Source organism: Cetorhinus maximus, chromosome 11, assembly GCF_964194155.1.
Source record: "Cetorhinus maximus chromosome 11, sCetMax3.hap1.1, whole genome shotgun sequence".
Taxonomy (NCBI): Eukaryota; Metazoa; Chordata; class Chondrichthyes; order Lamniformes; family Cetorhinidae; genus Cetorhinus; species Cetorhinus maximus.
Genome location: NC_135889.1, coordinates 77,385,428 through 77,407,878, shown reverse-complemented (window position 1 = coordinate 77,407,878; position 22,451 = coordinate 77,385,428). Strand labels below are relative to the sequence as shown.

The following is a 22,451-nucleotide window of genomic DNA, read 5'->3' as shown; positions in this document are numbered from 1 at the left end:
ATTTATTAAATAAATTAATGAGCAAACACGTACAATTACACACATACAATTTGCAACACAGAAACAGGGCATCCAGTCCAAATAATCTAAGTCAATGTTTGTGTTCCATGCAACCTTGAACAATAACATATATATATTTAGAGTAAAAATCTATTTCTCTGAAGGGAAAGTAAGTAGATTTTAAAATACCAAAGAGTTTTGGTTGTGTGAACACAGAAAGGTTATGGGCCTTATTTTAACTCTTGACAGTGGCAGGAAATGGGAAGCAACAGATTGACCATCCTTATACATCTTGTCCAATGTTCCTTTCCATTGACATCAGTGAAAAGGAAAGTTGGGTAAGTTGTAGATTGGGTAACCAATCCATCGCTGCTCATTTTCTGCCACTGCCATTAAAATCAACCTTTATTTCTTCTAGTTGTGCAGCTAGTAAGAAGGGGTCATTAAATTAAAATTATTACAAGAGGCTAGGTGAAATTTCTTTATGCAGGATGATTGTTAGAGTTTGGTGCACTTTGCTACAGAGGGTTGATAAGGCAAGCACTGTTGCATATTTTAACTAACTTAAAGGAAGACTAAAAGAGCAGGATAGCAAGATTAGCTGTAGATTGAATCAGCAAAGAACCAGCGCTGACATGATGGCCTGAATTTTGCCGCTAGCTTCTTCTTCTTAGGCAGTCCCTTGGGGTCGAGGGTCACTTGCCTCCAAACTAAAAACGAGTTCTCCGGTGACTGACGAGTCCAATGCACGGCCTACAGTATCTGTCACAGGTGGGGCAGACGGTGGTAGGGGGAACGAGTGGGTTGCCACGCGCTCCTTTTGATGTCGATGCTTGGCTTCAGCTAGCCCTTGGCGATGAGACTGGAGGAGTTCAGCTCCTTCCCGGACGCTTTCCCTTCACTTCGGGCTGTCTTGGGCCAGGGGTTCCCAGATGTCGGTGGGGATGTTGTACTTTTCAAGGAGGCTTTGAGGGTGTCCTTGAAACGTTTCCTCTGTCCTCCTGGGGCTCGCTTGCCCTGTTGAAGCTCCAAGTAGAACGCTTGTTTCAGGAGTCTCGTGTCAGGCATGCGGACGATGTGGCCCGCCCAGCGGAGCTGATGGAGTGTGGTCAAGACTTCGGTGGTGGGGATGTTGGCCTGAGTGAGAATACTGATGTTGGTGCGCCTATCCTGCCAGTGGATTTGCAGGATCTTGCGGAGACGATGCTAGTGGTACTTCTCCAGGGTTTTGAGGTGCCTGCTGTACATAGTCCACATCCCTGAACCATATAGGAGTACAGATATCACTACTGCCCTGTACACCATGAGCTTGGTGCTGGGTTTGAGTCCTGGTCTTCAAAATCTCTCTTCCTCAGCCAGCCGAAAGCTGTGCTGACACATTGAAGGCTGTGTTGAACCCCGTCACTGATGTCCACCCTTGTTGATAGAAGGCTTTCAAGGTATGGAAAGTGGTCCACGTTGTCCAAGGCCTCATCGTGGATTTTGATAACTGGTGGAGGGGGCAGGTTGGTAGATAGCCTTTGTCTTACAGGTGTTTAGTGTAAGGCCCATGTTCTCATATGCCTCGGTGAAGGTGTTAACGATGGCTTGGGGCTCGGCCTTGAAGTGTGTGCAGGCGCAAGCATCATCTGCACAATGCAATTCAATGACCTTGGATCTGGCCTGCAGGTGGCACAGGTTGAACAGTTTCCCACTTGTTCTGTAGTTAGCTCCTCTCCAACAGGGAGCTTGCTGAGAGTGAGATGGAGCATTGCGGCAAGGAAGATCGAGAAGAACGTCGGTGCGATGACACAGCCTTGCTTGACTCCAGTCCGAATGTGGATTGGGTCTGTGGTGGATCCATTGGTCAGGATCACAGCTTGCATGTTATCATGAGGGAGGAGGATGCTCCATAATCCTTCACGGTTGAGCAAGTAAGCAGCTCTACAGATGGCTGAAGGTTGAGGACCAGCAAAAAACACGCAATTTAAAGAATAGTTGGTGAGTGGAGAAAACGCAAGAGGTCCAACATAGCCACTAGTATGCCAATTGTGAAGTCAGGATGAATTCCAGGTCGGGAGCCCAAAATGGTCGTGGCAGGGCATCGGACACTAGCTTCCCAAAGATGGCCAATTAAAGGGCCACCCCTGGAGCCCTGTACAATTAGGGATGCAGCCCAGTTCCAGGGTCAAGAGGTCCAATCAATGTGGCCCATCAAGATGGCAACCATTTTGCCTGGCCATCAGCAGGAGTAGCAGCGGTGCCATGGAGACACCTTCAGTTGTGGCAATTGAAGAAGGGCAAGAACTAGAGTAGTTAGCAGTCTCTAAGAAGTGTCTGCAAGGGCACGCTTACTGCTTGGGATAGGTTTCCTCTGAGAATTACAGCCAGAAAATAAATGTAAACCCTCAATTGAGTCCAAATGCGGACCTCCCGCTGCAAAGCTGACTCTGACCCATTTCCGGACTCCTGATGCAGCAGGGGGCCCGTGCAATGCCAGGGAAGTTGCAGAGGTGGGGGAAAAATAGCCTTTATTTGGGGTCTTAATTAGCTTACTTGTTTTCCTGCCCAAGAAGCAATCTGCCAATTCCTGTGGCAGGCCAACCCTGGTAAGATCACCTGGATGCGGGACAGCAACATGGAAACATCCTGAAAGAGTTTCTCGGTACTTTCCTTGCACCCCAGCCTCCAAACCTATCTCTACCGGATTGGAAAAATTCAGCCCTATGGGTCTAATGGCCACTTGTGTGCTGTAAACTTCTCTGATTCCATTTTTATAAAATTGTTCAAGAAAATACCATATTAAATTAACTTGGAAAGTTGTATATATGTTACCTTGAAAACACTGGGGACTTGGAGCTTTGGCGATGGGATCCCAAGTGCATAGTCAATTAAAACCATAGTTACAATACTAAGAAAGACAGCAAAATCACTGACTGTTGATCGTACCTGTAACAAGAAAGTAAAGCTTGTTACTCATATTTTTAAAAGATTCAATTACTTACCAGGGATAAGAGTAAAGTATTAGTTACAATGTATGCATGGATATTGTAAATTAAGGTGTTTCATGCCTAGACTAATGCTAGAAATGAAAATCAAGGTTTGGACACCTCACATAGGCTTGGGTATGATATCAGCATTGACTGGGGCTAGAACACTGCACCAACATGCAGGAATGAACAGCAAAAGAGAGGGGGGCAGGGGAAAAAGACAAAAGTGCAATTGTTTGTTCAGGTCAGGGGCTTGTACCTCTCTTTGAACCTCTTCCAGTCTCATGGGCTGCATTGAACTGGGTATAACAGTAACATGAGGAAGAGGTTCTACAAAGCTAAGTGCAAAGTTGTTTTTGTAGGCTCAGCGAGCAATAGTAGTCCTCCAGGCTCCACACAGAAATAACGTGGGCTGCTACTGCCATGGTCTCCTTTCTCTCCACAATTGGATTCCCCCACATCCAAAGGCATCTTGTTGTAGAGTGTCAGTTACAGTTCTGTAGGTCTGAAGAAGTCTTCGTAGTCATATATAGGTTAATTTTAATGACTCTAGGACTATTTACAAATATACAGTAAAGGGCACAAGCTAGGAGCTGTCTCCATGCTGGCTGGTACATACAGCTCTGTCCAATACTTGACTGACTCTGGGTGCGGGAATGTGCTCTTTTACATCACTATGTGGGCGGTACTGTACTCAGTCCCACATTAATCCTATATATGCCAGACCCATATACTACATAGCTTGCTGCTGGCAAGTCAACCACTTGGCTGACAGATATTACACCAGCCCTGAGCCAATAGCTTAAGGTGTTCAAAATCATGAAGGCTTTAGATAGAATGGCGAGAAACTGTTCCTTTTGCTGGAAGATGCGAGAACCAGAGGGCACAGATTTAAGATAATTTACAAAAGAACCAAAGGCGTCATGGGAAAACATTATTTTACACAGCAAATAGTTAAGATCTGGAATACACTGCCTGAGAGGATGGAGAGGAAATTAATTTGTGGCTTTAAAAATGGAATTGGATAAGTACCTGAAGACAAAAAATTTGCCAGGTCAAGAGGAAAGGGTGGGAATTGGAACAAGCTGAATTGCTCTTGCAGAGAGCCAGCACAGATTTAATGGACCAAATGGCCTCCTTTTATGTTGTAACCATTTTCTGATTCTATGGTAATGAGTGATGGCCCTGAAATGAATTGGATCTCCCACTGGGAACATTAAGCACCGAGCTCATGTGCTCTGTCAGTCACTCATGAGTTAAAATCTATCTTAAGACTCCAAACATCTGCATGAATTGAGACAACGTAATAACATTGCAATATCGGGAATTAAAATATCTGCAATAAAAAGTAGATTTAAGGATCTTTGGGTTAAGAGGAAAGAATATTTTGCAAATGTACATTGTGCTAATTTTAAATTATAAAACTACACTATACAGAATAAAGGTTTGCTAAAATGTGCGCTAGAGCTGGAATTCTAGCCCATGCTGGAGTCAGGTTCAGAGGCAGGCAGGGCTGAAAATTAGCCGTGCTGGTCAGTGTGCTGATTCCTTGGCTGCATCCAGCCCCTGGGCCATTTTTGTGGAGGAGCGATCAGAGCACCAAGGATACTCTTTCGAGTTATCAACAATCACAGATTGCAACTCTTTTGAGTACAATCACAGTTCTTGGTTTCCGGGAGTGGGACATGAACCCACAACCCTCTGATTCAAAGGTGAGGGTGCTATGAACTGAGCCACAGCTGACACCTCTCAGAGCACCAAGGATATATGCCCTCACACAAGTAGCGAATAGGCTTGTTAAGAGCCTTATTAAGTTCAATTAAAGGAGGCCAATTAGAATTTTGCAATCAGCCTCCAGGTTGCTCCACCAGCAGGGGCCAGTTTAGGTACCTGGAGAGGGCACCCAGCAGCAGGCTGGGGGTAAAGCCCTCCAGCAGGCTTAGAGGCCCTCTAGCCTGACGTGAGAGCTGATGCAGACCCCATGTGGAGGGGATTCACGCCACTCCCTCCACCGTGGCAGCCTGCCAATATGAACTATTTTTTCATTAAAGATTTTTAAAAGTTGGAGACAAGGTGCCTCCATGTTGAAGCGCCCTCTCTCTTACTTACCTACCATTGGCACTCCAGCTTTGAAAGTACACCTACCATCCTTAGTTGGATCCTGTCTCCAGACCAATTAAGTAGGCGCCCCAAAAAATTCTAATGAATGACTGTTCCCCCTCCCTCCAGCCCCCACCCCACCCCGGTGACAAACTTGGGATCCGGAAACTGTCCCAACATCTTTTTGCGGCTCCCTGGAAAAATCCAGCCCCTAATGTGCAAACAAGCTCGAATTTTTTTTAAATGTTTCTTTAATTTAAATTAATAACTTGGTTGGAGGTGGAGCACCTCATGCTGGAAGTGAATAGTACTTCAGCAGCCGGGAAAGACTGACAGACCATAAAATTGTAGAGTCCAAAAACAGACATGGGGCAGGATATTTCCCTCGTTGGGTGGGCGTGTGCCCAGCCCGAGCAGGAGTAAAATAGTCGGGCAGTCGTCCTGATGTCATCGCGCACTCTCGTGATATTTCGCTCGGCGGGCCCATGAGAGGCGGCAGTGCGCTCGTCGACAATTAAGATGCCTATTAAAGCCTCAAATTTTTCACTGCCCATTCAACCCTTCGGTTGGCGGGCAGGCGAATAGGCCAAGCAACCTTTGCAATTTTTACGAAACCTCATCCATGGGCAGGATGAGATTTCGACCAGTGATTTAAAAATAAGTTTTAAAACTCAATTTTAACAGAGACACATGAGGCGCCATTTTTCAATTCTTTATTTGTAATGTTAAAAATCTTCAGCTCCCTGAGGCAGCTCTATGCTTTCAGGGAGCTTTTGCTGAGTGCAGCCCCGCGCATGTTCACACTTCAGCGCTAGTGCTCCTCCCGCTCACACCCTGGCAGCGCTGAGGCTCTCAGCACGCCTTTCACGGTGACTGGCTGTTAATCGGCCAGGGGCCTGATCGCAGGCAGCGGTTGGTGTCAGGGCCGCTCCTGGGCCCACCCACCGCGCCTGCCTGACGAGGTAAAAATCCTGCCCCTGAGGATCGCAATGCAGGATTACAGCACATCCTTTGTTTCCTAAGCCTGCACAGGGACACAAAGCCATGGAAGTCAGCCTGAGTTAAAGCTAGCCTGCACTACATAAAACTGGCTTGCACCTCTTAAATGTGTGGTGCATTGTGGCTGGAGCAAATACTGGAAGTCATTTGCAAAATGATTTTGATGTGGGGAAACATTCAATATTGGCGCAACATAGCTCAGAGTGGACAACTTGGACAGAATTTTACGCCGGAGGGATTTTACAGTCCCGCTGAACTCAGTGGACTTTTGAATGGCTTGCCGCATTTTATGGCCCCACCCCCACTGCGATGGGGCCATAAAATTCTGTCCCTAGATTTTTTTATGTCACAATAGGTGCGGGAGGTAGAGAGGGGAGATGTTACAGAAGACCAGGTGGCCCTCCAAACAATCTTTGTAAAAGGAATGGAACCACATTGATGTGGCAGTCAATGCCAAGATCCTCACCCCAGGAACTAGATGCATTTCCACAAAATATTCAATTACCCAACACAAGCAGTGAAGGTCAGTGAATGTATCTTCAAATGCCATATCCTACTAACTGCATCACTAACCTCACACCCAGTTCAATGGACCACACCTCATCAATCACCTACCAACAATCTCTATCAATTACTACTCATGCATGACATTCATAGCTTCATCTCACCCTCATACCCTTTTGCATAGCTTGCACACACTGTCAGCTATTCGATCATGGCAGCCACGTCACTCAAGTACATTGCACCATACTCATTGATACACTTTCCTCTCTCTTGCAGGACAAGATGGTGTATAACCAGAGGCTGCAGAAACTAACCAGTGGGAGACAAGCACAGCTGTATGTCCTTAGCCCAATGGAGGAGACTGTGATTGCCATCATTGAAGTAGCCAATACAGAGGCCATGGTCAGCAGGGGGGCTAAAACCATTAAAGTTGATGGTATCTCCTTACCTAATCCTTCTTAGCCTGCAAGAAACCAGACAAGGGTAGCATGTGCCAGCTTACCGGGTGTAGAGCAAATCATGATTTTGGCTGCAAAGAACTCAGATGAGCACTTTGATGGGGTGGCCTACAGAAGAAGCCGGTTGGGTAGAAAGCCTGTGGTCACTGTCAAGGGACATGGAGGAGACCACACAGAGTTGGCATAACACTTTGCCCAGGCCTTGGAGCCCACTCTTTCCAGAGCTGGAGTGGTGGCCAATTCCATTAGCACAATTACAGACCCAACCGTAATGCAGCATCTGGTGGCCAATGTCTCAGCCTTCATTATAGCTCAAGAGAAGCCGCTGAACAGAAATTGCAGCACAAGAGGAGTCGTCTAACAGCTGGGCGCTGCAGTGGAAGCTCAGACTGAAGATGGCAAGTTCAGCTTGTTGCCATGCAAGCTCAGACTGCTGCATCATGGGTGTAGTCACCAGTGTTCAAAGGGACTTGTAGGGTATCATAGCAATCCAGCAACCTGTCCTCAAACAGATGACTAGGAATGCTGAGGTGCTGCCCAAGGTCCATGATAGTGTTACCGTGCAGCACAAACCCTCTGTCCTCTCTCAAATGTCAGCGTGTGTCTTCCCACCAATGTCTCTCTGCCAGTGCCCTGTTGACTGTAAGCCTGCCAGCCCACCCTGCTGCCTGTGCCAGGATGCTGCAGTCTGAAGCCAGGTACATGCCACCGACATGATTTTGGAGGCAAAAGGCACTCAAAAGCATTGAAAAACCACACATTAATTCACTGAATTTCATGACCACAATCTTTTAACTTAGCAAATAGGTCTGACCACAACTTATTCAATTTCCAAAAAGCAACGTAACACTTAAAATTAATTTCCTAGTACTGGTAACTATATCACAAAATTGTACTATTTTGAAGCCTCGCTTGCTTTCAAATAACTGTTATTCTTCTGATTATGCACTAGATGGCAATGCTTTCTGTACTAACAAGCAGCAAAATGAAAGAGGCACTGAGTTCGTGAAAAACCTCTAATTAGTTATTGATAACCATAATGTAGTAATGTAAGTCACACATTAAGTTGTAATGTACATTTTCTACATTATATCACTGTGATGAAAATGACTTAAATACCTTCTACTTCCCTAAGCAAAAAAGTATTGTTAAGCATCTTTCACAAAGACAGTTTCCCTTCAAAATGTTGTCGAGCTGTATTAATAAAAACATTTACCTTAGTAGGGAAGTACCGGCTGGTTTTAAATTGCTTCAGGAAATGTGATAACGTACATGTGGAAAAGAACAGTATAATTGACCAGAACAAAACATCTGGAACATACGGGCCATGGTGTCCACAGGCTGTCCCGAAAAAGCTTCCATGAAATTGTATACATTCCTAAAACAGAAACACGTACAGCCAGTAGCTTACAGACTGAAGTACAACAGAATTTTGAAAATATGATCTTTGAACTGGTCATTTTGATAAACTTACAGTACAACAATAAATAGTTACGTCATTAAATAACAGAGAATAAATGAAGTACTTTAATTCTTCTTGCAATGTTTGTGATTGGAAAAATATTTTGCACCTCCACTAGTTAGACTAGTTAAGGTGTATTTATCTCTAGCTTTGAGCCTGCATCTTTCACAATTTTGCTCTTATCTTTCCTCTTGCACTTCAAAACTTATCTTCCACGAGACCCACCTTCAGCTTTCCTGACCTGATTTCCACAAAATAACTGACTCTCTAACTGCCTCCATGCAAGCTGACATTACAAATGGTTCCCTCTCCTCAGGTGTAGGGGAGCTTTGACAGGAGATAGGCCCCTACTTAACATATGCAAGTGGCCATTCAAAATGCCTCAAAATGGACCTGACAAATTTAGTAGTAGGCTGAATACTTGCAGAGCATTCCACTCCTAAACTCCTTTACACCAAAAAGGAGCCACAAGGCATACTAATTTTAACCCTTACACTTCTCGTCAGCGTTTCCATTTTTTGTCTTCTCCTTGCGCGTGAGCCAAGATATTTTTAAAGCGTAGCTAACCTTTGGAAACATTTCTACTGGTTTAATAACGTAGATGAAGGACTTGTCCACATAGCAGCAATGTAAGTAGCCAGGTGAGGAGCTATCACAGCAGAGCAGGCGGCAAAAGCTATCATCAATAACAACAAAAACTTCAATTTATACAGCATCTTTACAGCAGAGAAAACATCCCAGGTGCTTCAAAAAGACATACAAAAACAAAGAATGACAAGTCAAGGAAGGAAAGGTGACCAAAATCTTGGTCAAAGAGGTGGATTAGAGGAATCAAGGAAGCAGATAAGATAGAGAGGGGTAGAGAGGAAATTCCACAGTGTAACAGCATATTGCATAGACAGCATCACAGAAACCTTTGCTTACAAACTACATCAGAATCTTGGGGCAAATTTGGGTACAAAGCATGCTAACAGCATGGCAGTGATCCTTAGAAGATACAGGGAATTAGCAAACGTGTAGTGGCTAGGTATGCTAAAACAGGCAGAAAGATACAGCTTTATGCCACAAATCCTACATGGTGTAACCTGACTTCAAAATGCAAAACAGAATAGCCAAAAGAAATCTCAGTTGCCACACTGTAACTGTCACAGAGAAGTTGGGCCAAGTTTTCAAACAGCTGCAGAGCTGGGAATGGTATGGACAGACCCACAATTTCTGACTACCAGTCTCCCACCACGGTCCCGCCTCCAGGTCCTTTCTGTTCCAGGGGGACCAGGTGTTAATGACTACAAGTGGTGGGTAGCCCATTAAGTCAATTAAAAGGCTTATTAAGCAGAAACCGACAGGAATTTTCCAGTTGCCATGTGAGCACCCCACTGATTGTAAAACATGGCTGAGGGCTGGAGGCAGCCTTCCTGCAGCTGACCAGGGGGTCCAGCATTTAATTCAACTAGGGAATACCCACTGAACTCACTATAGCTGCAGGCCACAGTTGACCCTCCACAAAGATGGCCTGGTAGCTGTGGCCTTTTTAATGTTCAAAATTTTTAAAATCTCTTCAGAGAGTGTAAAGAGTTAACATCAGAGGCATACATGGTGATGATGTAATAATGATGTCAGATCACATGACTGAGAAGTAAGAGGGATCTGGAAGGAGGAGAAGCTCCAACCTCCTGTAGAGGTCCAAATGTGTAAACACTTGCTGTGAATAAAGAGCAATAGTTTTGGGAAACTACAGACTTGAGCAGCATACTTTGGGAGAATAGACAATCCCCAAAACACCCATCAGACCCTGGCTACACAATGAAACAGGGAGCACCAACATTTTGAGGCACCCTCTCATTCTCCCCACCTACGTTGGCAGCTCCCACCTATGGCAGTGGGGCTGCTGATGTGTCATTGCTGGAAGGTGTACACTGGCCACTAATTGACCAGCTCGCCAAAAAGCGCGTCATGCATCTGACACCCAACGTGGCACCGGACTGGACCCAGGAATTCACCTGACGTCAGTTCCTGACCCCAGAAATGAAATTCAGCTCCTTGTTTCCTGTTACAAGTTGGACTAGCATACAAATCATTTGCTTGTACTTGCAAAGTGAAAAGTAGACTACCTGAATGCTAAATTCTGGATAATTGTGTGCCATTAAACTCATTACCCTGAATGCTTTGGATTAGAATTTTCATATTGGCATAACTGATTTTTTTACATTTTAATATACACAGTTTTTCTATATAAAACATATTTTGAAAAAGCACAATTAGTCGTTAGTAGTACAGGACTTGAGTATTGCTGAAAAAAGAGACAGGGAATATAATGGCTAGCTCAATCAAATCATTTCATGCTATATATCATACAAACTCACGAACAGACTTAAGACTGTCACTTTCGGTCCTGAAAAGTGCCCAGTATACCTCAGGTTACCCTGGAAGGGCAACGTACCTCAAAAATTTGAGCTACAGCTAAAGCTAGCTGTTTCATGCTGCTACTGTGCAGTAGCAACACGAGTGGTATTCGTCACTAACAGGATGCTGCTGTCAAGCCAAAAAGACGTACTGCCTATCACACAAATGAGTAATGTGCTGTATGAATTTCAGTGCCAGTGTGATGCTAGGTATGTAGGCCATGCGTCTCAAAGACTGGCAGATCGTAACAAGCAGCATGACCCAGCCGGTGTTCACAGCGGGCAAGGTATAGGCCCTACCCAACCAGCCCATGCTTGCAATACTCAAAACACAGTGTCCAACATTAGATGTGATCCCATGATTGAACAACATTTGCTGGATAATCCTCAGAATTACACCGACAACCAAGTTAAGATTGTCAGTCAGGATTGCAGTGTGGCACACTTGCGTGTATTGGAAGCTATATATATTAATACACAGGGCCCTGTTCTTTGCAGACAGAACTTTTTGCCTGTTTCAGCTAAACAAAATAAGTGAAAGCCATTTGCTGACTCATTCCTCAGGGCAATGCCTTGACCAGTCAGGGTCAAGCTGCCTGGTTTAAATTTCGAACAATGCTTGGCAGTTAACTGTCAGTCACCGTCAATTGGTGTATTGTCCATGGCAACACCTCTACCAGAGTCCACTTGTCAACCAATCAGCACTCTCTTCTCATACAGTATAAATTGTTGTTTTCCCCTTATATTGGCATCTTTGCTAAATGTTCTGATGAGTGCAAGACGAAAAGTTTCGACATGTCTCTTTTCTCAGCAATACTCAAGAAACATTTTCCTTCTGGCTTCACAAAATGTTCTCACACACTACTACATCTGACATAGGTGGCTTCAATTCAAACTTACAGACAGAGTCATATTTCCCCATGGAATTTCTGTTGCTGTGACATTGAGGTTATTCCAGTACTGCAAAGTTTTATTGCTTGGGTTTTGTGGTTCTACACAAATGCATCTGTAATATATGTATTTACCAAGAGCAAAATTAGAATAAATTATATAAGTCACATGAACATTACAAAACCAATATGACTATTTTCGTCATTGTTACTACTGATGCAGTCAGAAACTGGTCCAACCTTAGTGTAAGACTGCCTATCTAGCATTTTATTACTATTAATACATAAAGTTTCACCAAAGATCAATGCTACAAGAGCAATATCAACATCTCAATGCTGCATCCGTTTAAGGTATTTACCAGTTTTTACATATAAAGGTACTTAGGTTCAGCTTTTATTTAGGAATTCAGTACCAAATCATTTCTACTTTGTGGACAATGACTGCCCTTCCAATCACTCTGACCTAAATCACATTCAGTTTTTGCAAAATAAGTGGTAGCTCTGATGAAAAGTCATTGTCCTGAAACATCAACTATTTCTCTTTTCAAAGATGCGGCTTGACCTGCTATGTTTTGAAGCATTTTCTGTTTTTATTTCAGATTTCCATAATTCACTGTATTTTTCTTTTGTTTCAGTGAGAGGTATCCTTTTATAAATCAGTATCCTAAGTGACCTGCCAATCTTCAAATGTTATGCATTCATTTCTGCATTTCAATAAAAATAAAATTCTTTGCATGGAAATAATGTGCCTTCTACCTATACTACTGTATGACTGTGTCTTGTAAATGCTGTACTGGAAAAATCTTGATGTGGTTTTTCTTTACCCAAGTGATACTGACTAACTATGTACCCAACAGCAATGGTTCATAAAAGCGGAAATACCTGCAACTCAGCTAAGAAGAAGAAAGAAACCAACTAGCCACAGCAAAATCCAGGGCAGAGAAGCTAGTATGAAATTTGATTCATAATACAGTGACAGGTAACACTCCTGATTGGAAAAAAATCTCATGGACAAAATGAGTTGTTGTGATAAATAATAAATGCAAAAGTAACAGATTAGGAATAAATACATAGGCATTGCCGAGTTGTACAGTTCACTTATAAGGTCGTGAATTGTGCCATGGGGTGTTAGGTTATGGGTTTATGCCAATGATTATTCCCCATGCAGTGATCTTGATCTGAAACACATGATGGAACATGCTAAGGATAAACAAGGCTCTTCCTCAGAAGGCAAAAAAGATGGGTGAGCACCTGTCACTTTCAAACATTAGCTGGCTTCCAGAACAGCATTACTAAAAATCAGAGAGCAGGTTGCTTATCAACTCTCTTGATAATGCATAAAGTAAAGCAAATCAGATTGATTCCTAGCACAAGAGGGTGGTCCTATAAGGAGATATTGAGTAGAATTGTCCGACACTCTCCAGAATTTAGAAGAATGAGAGGTAATCTCATTGAAACATAAAAGATTTTGAGAGGTGTTGACAGAGTAGATGCTGAGAGGCTGTTTCCCCTGGGCAAACTGTCTAGAGCTAGGAGACATAGTCTCAGAATAAGGGATCAATCATTTTGGATTGAGATGAGGAGAAATTTCTTCACTCAAAGGTTTGTGAATCTTTGGAATTCTCTGCCCTAGAAGATTGTGGATGCTCAGTCATTGAGGATACAAAGGCTCACTTGGTAGATTTTTAGATTCTAAGGGAATCAATGGATACAGGGTTCCAGCAGGAAAATGGAGTTGAGGTTGTAGATCAGTCATGATCTTTTTGAATGGTGGAGCAGGCTCAAGGGTATGCTGTTTTATATGTTCTTATCTTACCTTGAGAATGCAATTCTTTAAAAAGTGGCAAAGTATTCAACCTGGAGTGTCATGGCAATGACATCATTTTTCAGTGTCACCCAATCTCAAGCTATTTCTGACTCTGAATCAGTGATGCTGTTAACTCATGGACCAATCCCAGATGTTCATTTCCATCACTTGTTGAGATCCAAGAATGGTAGAATGTTCATTAAGTGGGAAATCCAAGAGGACAATAGGATGTTCAGCAATAAAAAGGTAGGAATTCCAACCATCTACCCACTCCTTCATAAGAAAAATCTAAGCCCAGTATCATGACTAGTTCCTTAGCTGTCACGGCATTTACTCCTGCTCAAGCTTACACAGCCATATAACTATGTTATATGTGCTGCAGATGAAACTTTATAATTTTGAGAGATTATAGGTTGGATTTATCTTAATCTGCTGTCGGAGGATCAGGGCATGATTTCCTGCCCCGACACTGCCAAGAACCTAGTTGCTTTATCCTTTGCATCTCATTTACTCTGTAAGGCAGACTCCCAGCAGTATTAACACCACTAAGAGAGAGCCTACCATCTCCAGGAAAGGAAGAAGCAGAACTATATAAGGAAGCTGAATTCAAAGGGTCAAAGAACCCTGAAGATGTGGCAACAAGTTTAGTGTCAGGCCTCAATCTAAACCAAAACCTGACACACCTAAGGTTTTGTGGTCACAGGGGAAGGAGAGATATCCATTACTGCACCATCTGCTTTCAAATTGGGCATCACTGGGCCTGTGACTGCTGCTGCCAATACAACTGTTACATTTCAAATGGAAGTCCCTGAGTTTGGTGGGATCAGCAGAAGAAATCAGGGAAATGATGAGAGTTGTGGCAACAGGGAGGCAATAACAGGATGGTTGGGAGTCTTACTGACCAGGCCAGGGGAGGAAAATAGGACAGGATTTTTAGGTCCATTGGAGAAATTGCAGGGGTGAACAGGCATGAAAATTAGGGCTGCCAGCTGGTGTGTCGATTTGACATTGTTGTTCCTGCCACTGGTGATTTTGCTCAGGTACTAAACTGGCACTTTTCTTAGCCTTAACAAATAAACTGGTACTTTGGATACTCAACTGTGTCAACTGTATTAAGGCTAGCTTCTGTTTCTCCGTGTATAGGCTTCCCAGCTTGCCAATTAAGGGATTCACTGGTGCCAAGTCATTTCTGCAGTACCCTACATGGCAACACAAAAGTACATGAGAGTCAGGATTTAAAGTGGGTGATGGGAGTTTCAACTGCCAGTTGGAGAACCAGTGGGAACCCTGTGTCACTTTTCTCCAGGAGGCCTGACATTATTACATTCCAATCAGGCATCTACCTGGATAGAATTGGGCCTCCCTTCAGATTAAGCCTTGAGTAGGGCAGAGATCCCACACCCAAGAGATGCTGGTCAATTAGAGGCTGGCAACTTTCCAGTACCAGCAGCACCCTGGGAGTGGTGGCCATTTCCAGTGCTACAGTGGGACCTTCACCAGGGATTGCTAATGGATTCCTGGAGAGGAGTGAGTGTAGGCAGGACAGGGATCACAAAGAGGGGTCATCAGCAAGGGTCGGGGAGGAGGGTAGGAAGCAAGGGCAGGGTGTGCTTTCCTGTGTAGCCTCCCCTTCCAGATGCTGGCTCATTTGATCAGGCACAGAGTGCCTGTGAACAAGGGACCCCACCCTCCGGTAGTCTGCTGGCCTAGATGGAGAACCCCCTGCTCACCAGTTGTTGAATACCAGTGGCGGCGGGATGAGGCCCTTAAGCAACCACTTAAGGGCCTCAAATGGGCCTCCAGGTGGGAATGCCGTCTGCAAGCTTTCCTGCCCTGGACTTTATTAGAGGAATGTAGGAGGGTAGTGGAATCTCCGCCCTGCACCCTCCTGCCTGATCCCCCACATCCAAACCATCTGGGAGGGGCATTAAATTCCGTCTGTGGTGTGGGATGGAGAAAAATAGAGGCCGGGAGCAAAAATTGGAGGCAGATAAATTTGAGGTGAAATTAGAAGAAGCAAGACTCAGCATATGAATGGAAATGAAACCAATTATAAAGAAATCTCATCACATGGGGCTGGGACTTTGACAATCAGGGAAATCATGCAACTTTGTGGGGGAAATAGAAGTAGTAGGTAATAAGGAGAAAGCTGCAACACAGATAGTAAGTGTTACTCAGAGACCCTGAGAATACAGAATCCTGGAGACATGGAAGGAAATTTTACAGATACAGGAGAGACCATGTGCATGGATTTTAGAAGCATTGCAGAAAAAGGCCCTGGTCAGTCAAACGATTTTCATAATTGTGGGAAAACTGCCAAGTACTCCCTAGGACATTTTAATTAAGTAAAATATGAATAGAAGAGTAATTTTTGATGAAAAATACTTATTATGCGTAACCTTATAACAAACCTCTTGACTACTTTCCATTTGTACTCTGTATAAAATATAAATACATACAAAACAGAACGACTAAAAGACTGAGACAGAGAACGTAACTGTGCACTACAAATGCTGCCAAAGATATAAATGGAGGAATGAATTGAATTTCTTTGGTTTAATCACTTTCCAGTTTCTGACAACTCGTCCAAAAACAACTTCACAAAATTTTCTTTGGTACAAAACAGTCAAGCGTCGGCTGCATGTCGGGGTCATCAAAAGTCTGTTACTCCATATAAGTACAAATGGGACAGAAATCTTTAATTTTATGAAGAATTTTACGCAATTGTTAACATTTTAACAGCAAAATGAGGGTGAGATCCACTCATATCATGCAGCTAAATATCTGTATGCAAAATGACACTACAGCTTTAATTTAATTATACATGCGATTTGTATTAACCCTTTTACAATCAGATGTATTCCTGCAAATGTAATTTATCCTCATGTCTTTTTACATTAGATGCACTTTGACATAGGTCTTTGCTGCTAAGGGAGGTACATGATTCACTTCCAGGTATGTGCCAATGCTTACTTTGGCCAGCCATTAGAAGATGTCAGCTAGCTATCTACACAGGACATTCCCACCCAATTTTTCTTTCCCACATTTCTTTTTCCAAAATATAGTACTTGTCATTTGTCTGAATTGGTCTGCATCTGCTATCCTTCTGCCCACACCACTAGCCCATCTATATTCCGCTACAATCTCCTGCATTCTTTCTCACAGTTTGCCTTTCCCCGAATATCGGCATCATATCCACTGACTCATGGGAAGCCCTGGCTTGTGACCAACTAAAATAGAGAAGGCTCATTCAGGAAGGCACTGAACACATTGAGAGACTTTGTCAGGAATATGCAGAGGCAAAGTTGAGACATTGGAGAGAGCGCACAAACTTCCAAACAACCAAACAAACCTTTAAAGCACTAACAGACCACCCACCCAGCCGCCCCCCACCCCCCCACCCCCCCCCTCGAATCTACAGATCGTGCATTAGACTTATCACCATTTCAGAACCCATCGAACTGGAGGGGATGCGAGTCATCCTTGATCCCAAGGGGCTGCACCATTGAGATGTGATCAGCATAGTACTATCTCTTTTGGTCATCATTACGTATCCTTTATAGAATCTACTTCAATTAAGCTGATTCTGCTTGCTGGAGAGGTAACTTTAGTGAATGAAAAGCAAAAAAACTGCAGGTGCTGGAAATCTGAAATAAAAACAGAAAATGCTGAAAATACTCAGCAGATCTGGCAACATCTATAGAGAGAGAAACGGAGGCCTGAATTTTCCCGTCAGCGATTTGGGGGTGGGACCTTAAGGTTGGCAGGCAGGCCAGGAGCCCCAGCGGGCTTCTGATAATACATGAAACCTCATCCACCAGTGGGATGAGGTTTCATGTCCGTTTTTAAAAACTTTAATAAATTTTATGTGATATTTATTAACATGTCCCATCTCGTGTGACATTGTCACATGAGGGGGACATGTTAATAATTTTTTTATTTTTCTATTTTTTAACTTTGTAACACTTTCACTGATCTCCCTGAGCACTTAGAATCCCTCCCCCCCCAGCACAGGAAGCGCATAGCGCTTCTCGTCGGGCAGGCCGCTGGGCGGGCCTTAATTGGCCCACCCACTTAAAATGGCGGCGGAGCCCACTTCGGCAGTGGAGTTTGGCTGCCCGCCCGCCGCTGAGCCGGTGGGGTCCGCCCGCCAACCGAAGGCAAAATTCTGTCCAGAGTTAATGTTTCAGGTCAATGATCTTTCATCAGGACTGGGACAAGTTAGAAATGTAACAGGTTTTGAGCAAGGGGCAGGTAACTTATAGTTATTTAAACTGACTTTAGTTTATTTTAATTACTGTCAGTAAGATATTAAGAAGCAATGAGTCTAAATAGTATGGGTTGACACATTATGGCAAATAAGCATAGTTACTTCCCAACCTAGCTTAAGTCACAAATCCAAAAAAGAACCATTATTTTTGTTAGGTTACCTCTGAAAGTTGCTTTCTCTGATTAGTTATTAATTATGTTTTCACTAGTTAAAATTGCATTAATTTTGCTTACAAATGTTGCATTTACAATTTATAATTTGCACTAAAACTAATACAGCTCTGAAAATCAAACTCTTGAGCTAATTCTTTTGGCTAAAACTTTATTTTGTTGGTAAAAGGATTCACACATAAATTAGGAGAATTGAAGGCTTAATCCTTACAATGCAGAATGCATTTGTATTCTATATTTGAAGCGTTAAGACGGAATGGTTCAGATACTTACGAATAGTGGGTCAGCTGTTCCAGGTGATTGTACATATTGATAGGGTATGTATCACCAAGATGATACAGCTTTTCTAGTGCCTCATAGATGAAAATAATGCAAATAAGGGAAGCAAATGCTTCTTCAGTGAACCGGGTGATGTAGCAGACCAATGAGCTTGCATCTGTAGCAACGAGAACTATGCAAAGAAAAGCTGTCCAAAGTCCAATACAGGTTCTCAGGGAAAGGTAGGATAAGCCATAATCTCTGTAATAAATAAAAATATCAATAAAACTGATATGTTATTAACAGACATGTAGCTACAAAAGCGGCACACAATTTAAGAATCAAAACTCGAAATACTATTTGATATTCTCTATATTCCCAATTGTAAAATATTCAAAAATATCTTATATATAGTTTTTTTCAGTCATATTCCTGAGACGTTGCATCGACAAAAAATTGTAAATATGACTAAAATACAGTCATGTACATCCGTCACATAGACCACAGGGGACAGCTTTAATCGCTAAATTAGCAATTATGTTGGTAGGACAACTCAGAATCCTACAAGTTCAGTTAACCATTCAGTTTAGATAAACACTGGTCACATAAGTGTTATCCTATTGTAAAGTAATGTTCCTGCATTTTTAAAACGTTTTAAAAACTACACTGAGTTAGAAATGATCAACAATATCATGCACTCCTTATTTAATACAGAAAAGTTTGACTTTAAGTTGTTCACTTTTATAACTCAACTTTTAGTTTCGTCAAGCAACAGTACAAAACTGGTGAAGGAATTGTCAGATTAGTTTTTAATTAATTTAAGAAAATTGCATGCAATAGTTTCTTAGTATATACTGCTGGACAAATGCTGCCCTGCACAATGGTTATCGTTTGTGTACGTTTTATCCTTGGACATAAGCCACATGTCCAAGCCTCAACTTCAGAATCGCAAAATGGCCAGCAACAATTGCCTGAAAAATGAGTAGCCAGCAGTCGAAAGCAATGGAGAGGTACCTTGGCTGCCCATCGATGTCCAACATTCACATGATGCAATTTTCAGGCAGGTCTATAAATAAGGGAGCAGCACACATGCCTGCTTCAGGTGAAAGGCTGATAAACCATGCAAATTGAGATTCTACGTCATTTTTAGTACCCTATTCGAGATTTTTACATACAAATAACCTATTTCGAGGTCATTAAAGGTGGCCACTCTACTAGAGACACAGAAATTATTTTGGTTTCTCAATAAAACTGCAGTCTACTACTAGCCCATTCCTGTTCTCCCCCAGGATTGACTTCTCGGTCCCAATCTATTTCCTGCCATTCCACAACTGACGAGAGTGAGTGCATTACTCATTTGGTTTCAGCTCACCAGTTACATTCAAACGAGGCCTGAAACAAAAAATGGTTCAGACAATCCAACGGCAGCACCGCTATAGTACATCACAATCACTGCATGTCAGCAGTGTGACAGGGCCATGCAAGCTTACAATGAGGTCGGATTCCTCAAGATATAGGGAGCTGGGAATAGGCCCAATTACTATGAGGTCCCCATCTATAAAACCTAGGATTTATTTAATAGAAAAGGGTTGTAATCCATGTAGAGTGGATATGTTGCACAGATCTTTGCTGGAAACTGTCATAACGGTGCAGAGTTTCCATTCAGCAGTGAAGAAAGGGAATTCACAGCTGGCTATGAATTATGCTTTGCTGAGGGACCTCTCAAATATTACCCCTATTTCCATGTGATGGCATTGCAACTGACTGCAGTGTTCTTTACTGGGCATTCTCAGCATGAAGCTGCCATGGTGTCATCAGGCTGTCCAAAGGATTTTCAAAGACACCCAACCATGAATGAAAAAGCTGTGAAAGAAATTATGAAAAAATTGTTTATATAGGCAAAATTAAAGATTGGGACATACACATGGAATGAAGGTAGAAGCTAAAATATTCTGAAAAAAAAGCTTTAAAAAAATCTAAATCTTAGTTTAAAATAATTACTAATTAACAATTTTACTCCGCAAATGTAAAATTTCAAGACCAGGTTTGAAGTTCAGAAAATTTTAACCATCTCATTTCCATTAAAAATCCAGTTTCACCAAATTAAACAAGGTGTAACTTTTTATGGGGTTTCCAACCATAATATGAGAGCAGGAAAATTGAAATACTGGCTGATTTCATGAATGCTGGCTCTGGAGGAGGGCACCACGGCCCACGTTGCATCCGGGCCCTGAGTGACAAACCGCGGCTGTAGCATTTCTGAGCTAATATGCCCATGTGTTACATCCCAAAATTGTAGTCAGTTTTAGAGAGGTAAATAAGGCAACTACTGATAGTTTGCTATTAACTGCCCAAAATCTGACCTTTTATTTTGATCTTGCAGCATTCGAGTCCACCAGCTCTTTTTGCAAAAAAAATGCAGGTTTCTGGATGGCTCCGCAATGACATGTTAGTTTAAAAGGAGACATTGCACAAACTTCACTGCCCGAAGAACACATAGGCTGGAATTTTCTGTCCCCGTTGGCATCGAGAGTCATGACGGGCGTGAGCAGACAATATGGCAGGAAGACCAAAAATCAGTTTCACGCCGTTGTGAAGCAAGCTTGCGATCATCCGCTTCACCTGTCAAGGGCGGGCCACCTTTCCTGCCGCCGCATGTCAGGAATATCATTTTAATATATCTGCATAATATATCTATGTTGCTATGCATTGAATTATAAGTTATGCTCATTGGAATCATCCCCCCACATCAAATTTACTGCCCACGCCGGCGGGAAAACACGCTGACCCACAACACGCCTTGACAGATGTGATGTGCAGAAGTCGGGACTTACCATTAGGGCCTTGCTCACATCATGGGCATTGAAGTCTGGGGTCTGCTTTGGGACATGTGTCCTGGCCTAGGTCTGCTACGGATGAACGTCGAGGGTGTGGAAAGTCCAGCTTTGAGTGGGAGAGGAAGGTCTAGGTTTGACTGGAAGAGGAAGATGTACCGCAGGGAAGGAGGGTGGTGGAATTACGGTTTCGGGCAGGGGTGAGGTTGGGGGTGGCTTGGGGTTCGAAGGGGGGGGTGGTTGAGGTTCAAAGGGGGGAATGTTGGTGTCGAGGGGTGAGGTTGGGAGGAGAGCAACAATGGCGTCGAGGGGTGAGGTGGGTGTATTGGTGCAGAATGCGGTTCCTGAGGAGGTAAGTGTAATGGGGGAGGAAGGTGTCAGGGAAGGAGCTCAGAGGGGGGAAGGAGTTCGGAGGAGGGAAGGAGTCCAGGGGGAGGAAGTTCAGAGGCAGGGTAAGAAGTCCAGGGTGAGGAAGGAGTTAGGGTGGAGGAAGGAGAAAGTGGGGGATGTCCAGGTGAACATGCAAGAGAGGGGTCTGTGGAGTCAATGACTGCCTCCTGGGGAGTGAACTGAAGGTGAGCATGGTAGGATGGAATGGTGAGAATGAGAGAGGGGAGAGGGAGCCAGTAGGGTGGGAGGGTGATGGTGCGACAGTAGTGGTAGAAGGGACAGCGAGGGTGGTTGGTGGGGACTCGGAGGCAGACATGGACCCTGGGGGTGGGAAGGAGGAGATCCAGAAGGTCAATGTGGATGGGGGTGAGATTTTCAGGAAGATCGTGAACATGCACATTCGCCTGGACATCCCGGAAAGAAAAGGGTTCTGGCTGGTAGATGATGGTGGGGAGGTAGAAGGTAATGCCTGGGGGGGTCAACAGTGATGGGGGAAAAGACATGGATGACTGGGGGAGTGAAAAGGACAGGGGAGCTGAAGGCATACTTAACGACCACCATGCTTCTAAAATTGAAACTGAAAAGAGCCTCATGTTGGACGGGTAGAGGTGCTGCATGGCAGTGCGATCAGTGGGTGGGTGGAGATGCTGGTCAACTCAGGTGGACAACTGAAAGAGAACCCCAGCAGACAGCACTGAAAAAGTTCAGGACATTGAGATGAGCGTGACCAAGGAAGGATCCGCATTCGTAGGAGAGAGTACTTGCACGAGGCTCCGAAAGGCACTGCCACACACACACTTCTCCCTCCAGAATCACTTGTAGGCTGGCTGCATGCAGCTGAACTGCTAGTGGGGCAGGGGGAAGGTGGAGGGGGAGTCGGGGGTTTGGTGGGGGATGCATGGGGAGGATTCATGAAGCCTGTAAATGAAGCTGAAAGA

The 22,451-nt window shown here is 43.7% G+C and overlaps 1 protein-coding gene across 3 annotated transcripts in view; it reads right to left on the bottom strand.

The window, feature by feature from the left end:
• LOC144686698 (sodium-driven chloride bicarbonate exchanger-like) overlaps positions 1 to 22,451 on the bottom strand; it is a 344,112-nt gene that overhangs the window by 71,535 nt on the left and 250,126 nt on the right. For all 3 annotated transcript variants that reach the window (XM_078552275.1, XM_078552273.1, XM_078552274.1), the window contains 4 exons: positions 18,305 to 18,550; positions 11,795 to 11,900; positions 8,247 to 8,408; positions 2,815 to 2,928 (listed from right to left, as the gene is read on the bottom strand). In XM_078552275.1, the coding sequence (XP_078408401.1) occupies positions 2,815 to 2,928; positions 8,247 to 8,408; positions 11,795 to 11,900; positions 18,305 to 18,550 (628 nt within the window). The remainder of the gene's footprint in view (positions 1 to 2,814; positions 2,929 to 8,246; positions 8,409 to 11,794; positions 11,901 to 18,304; positions 18,551 to 22,451) is intronic.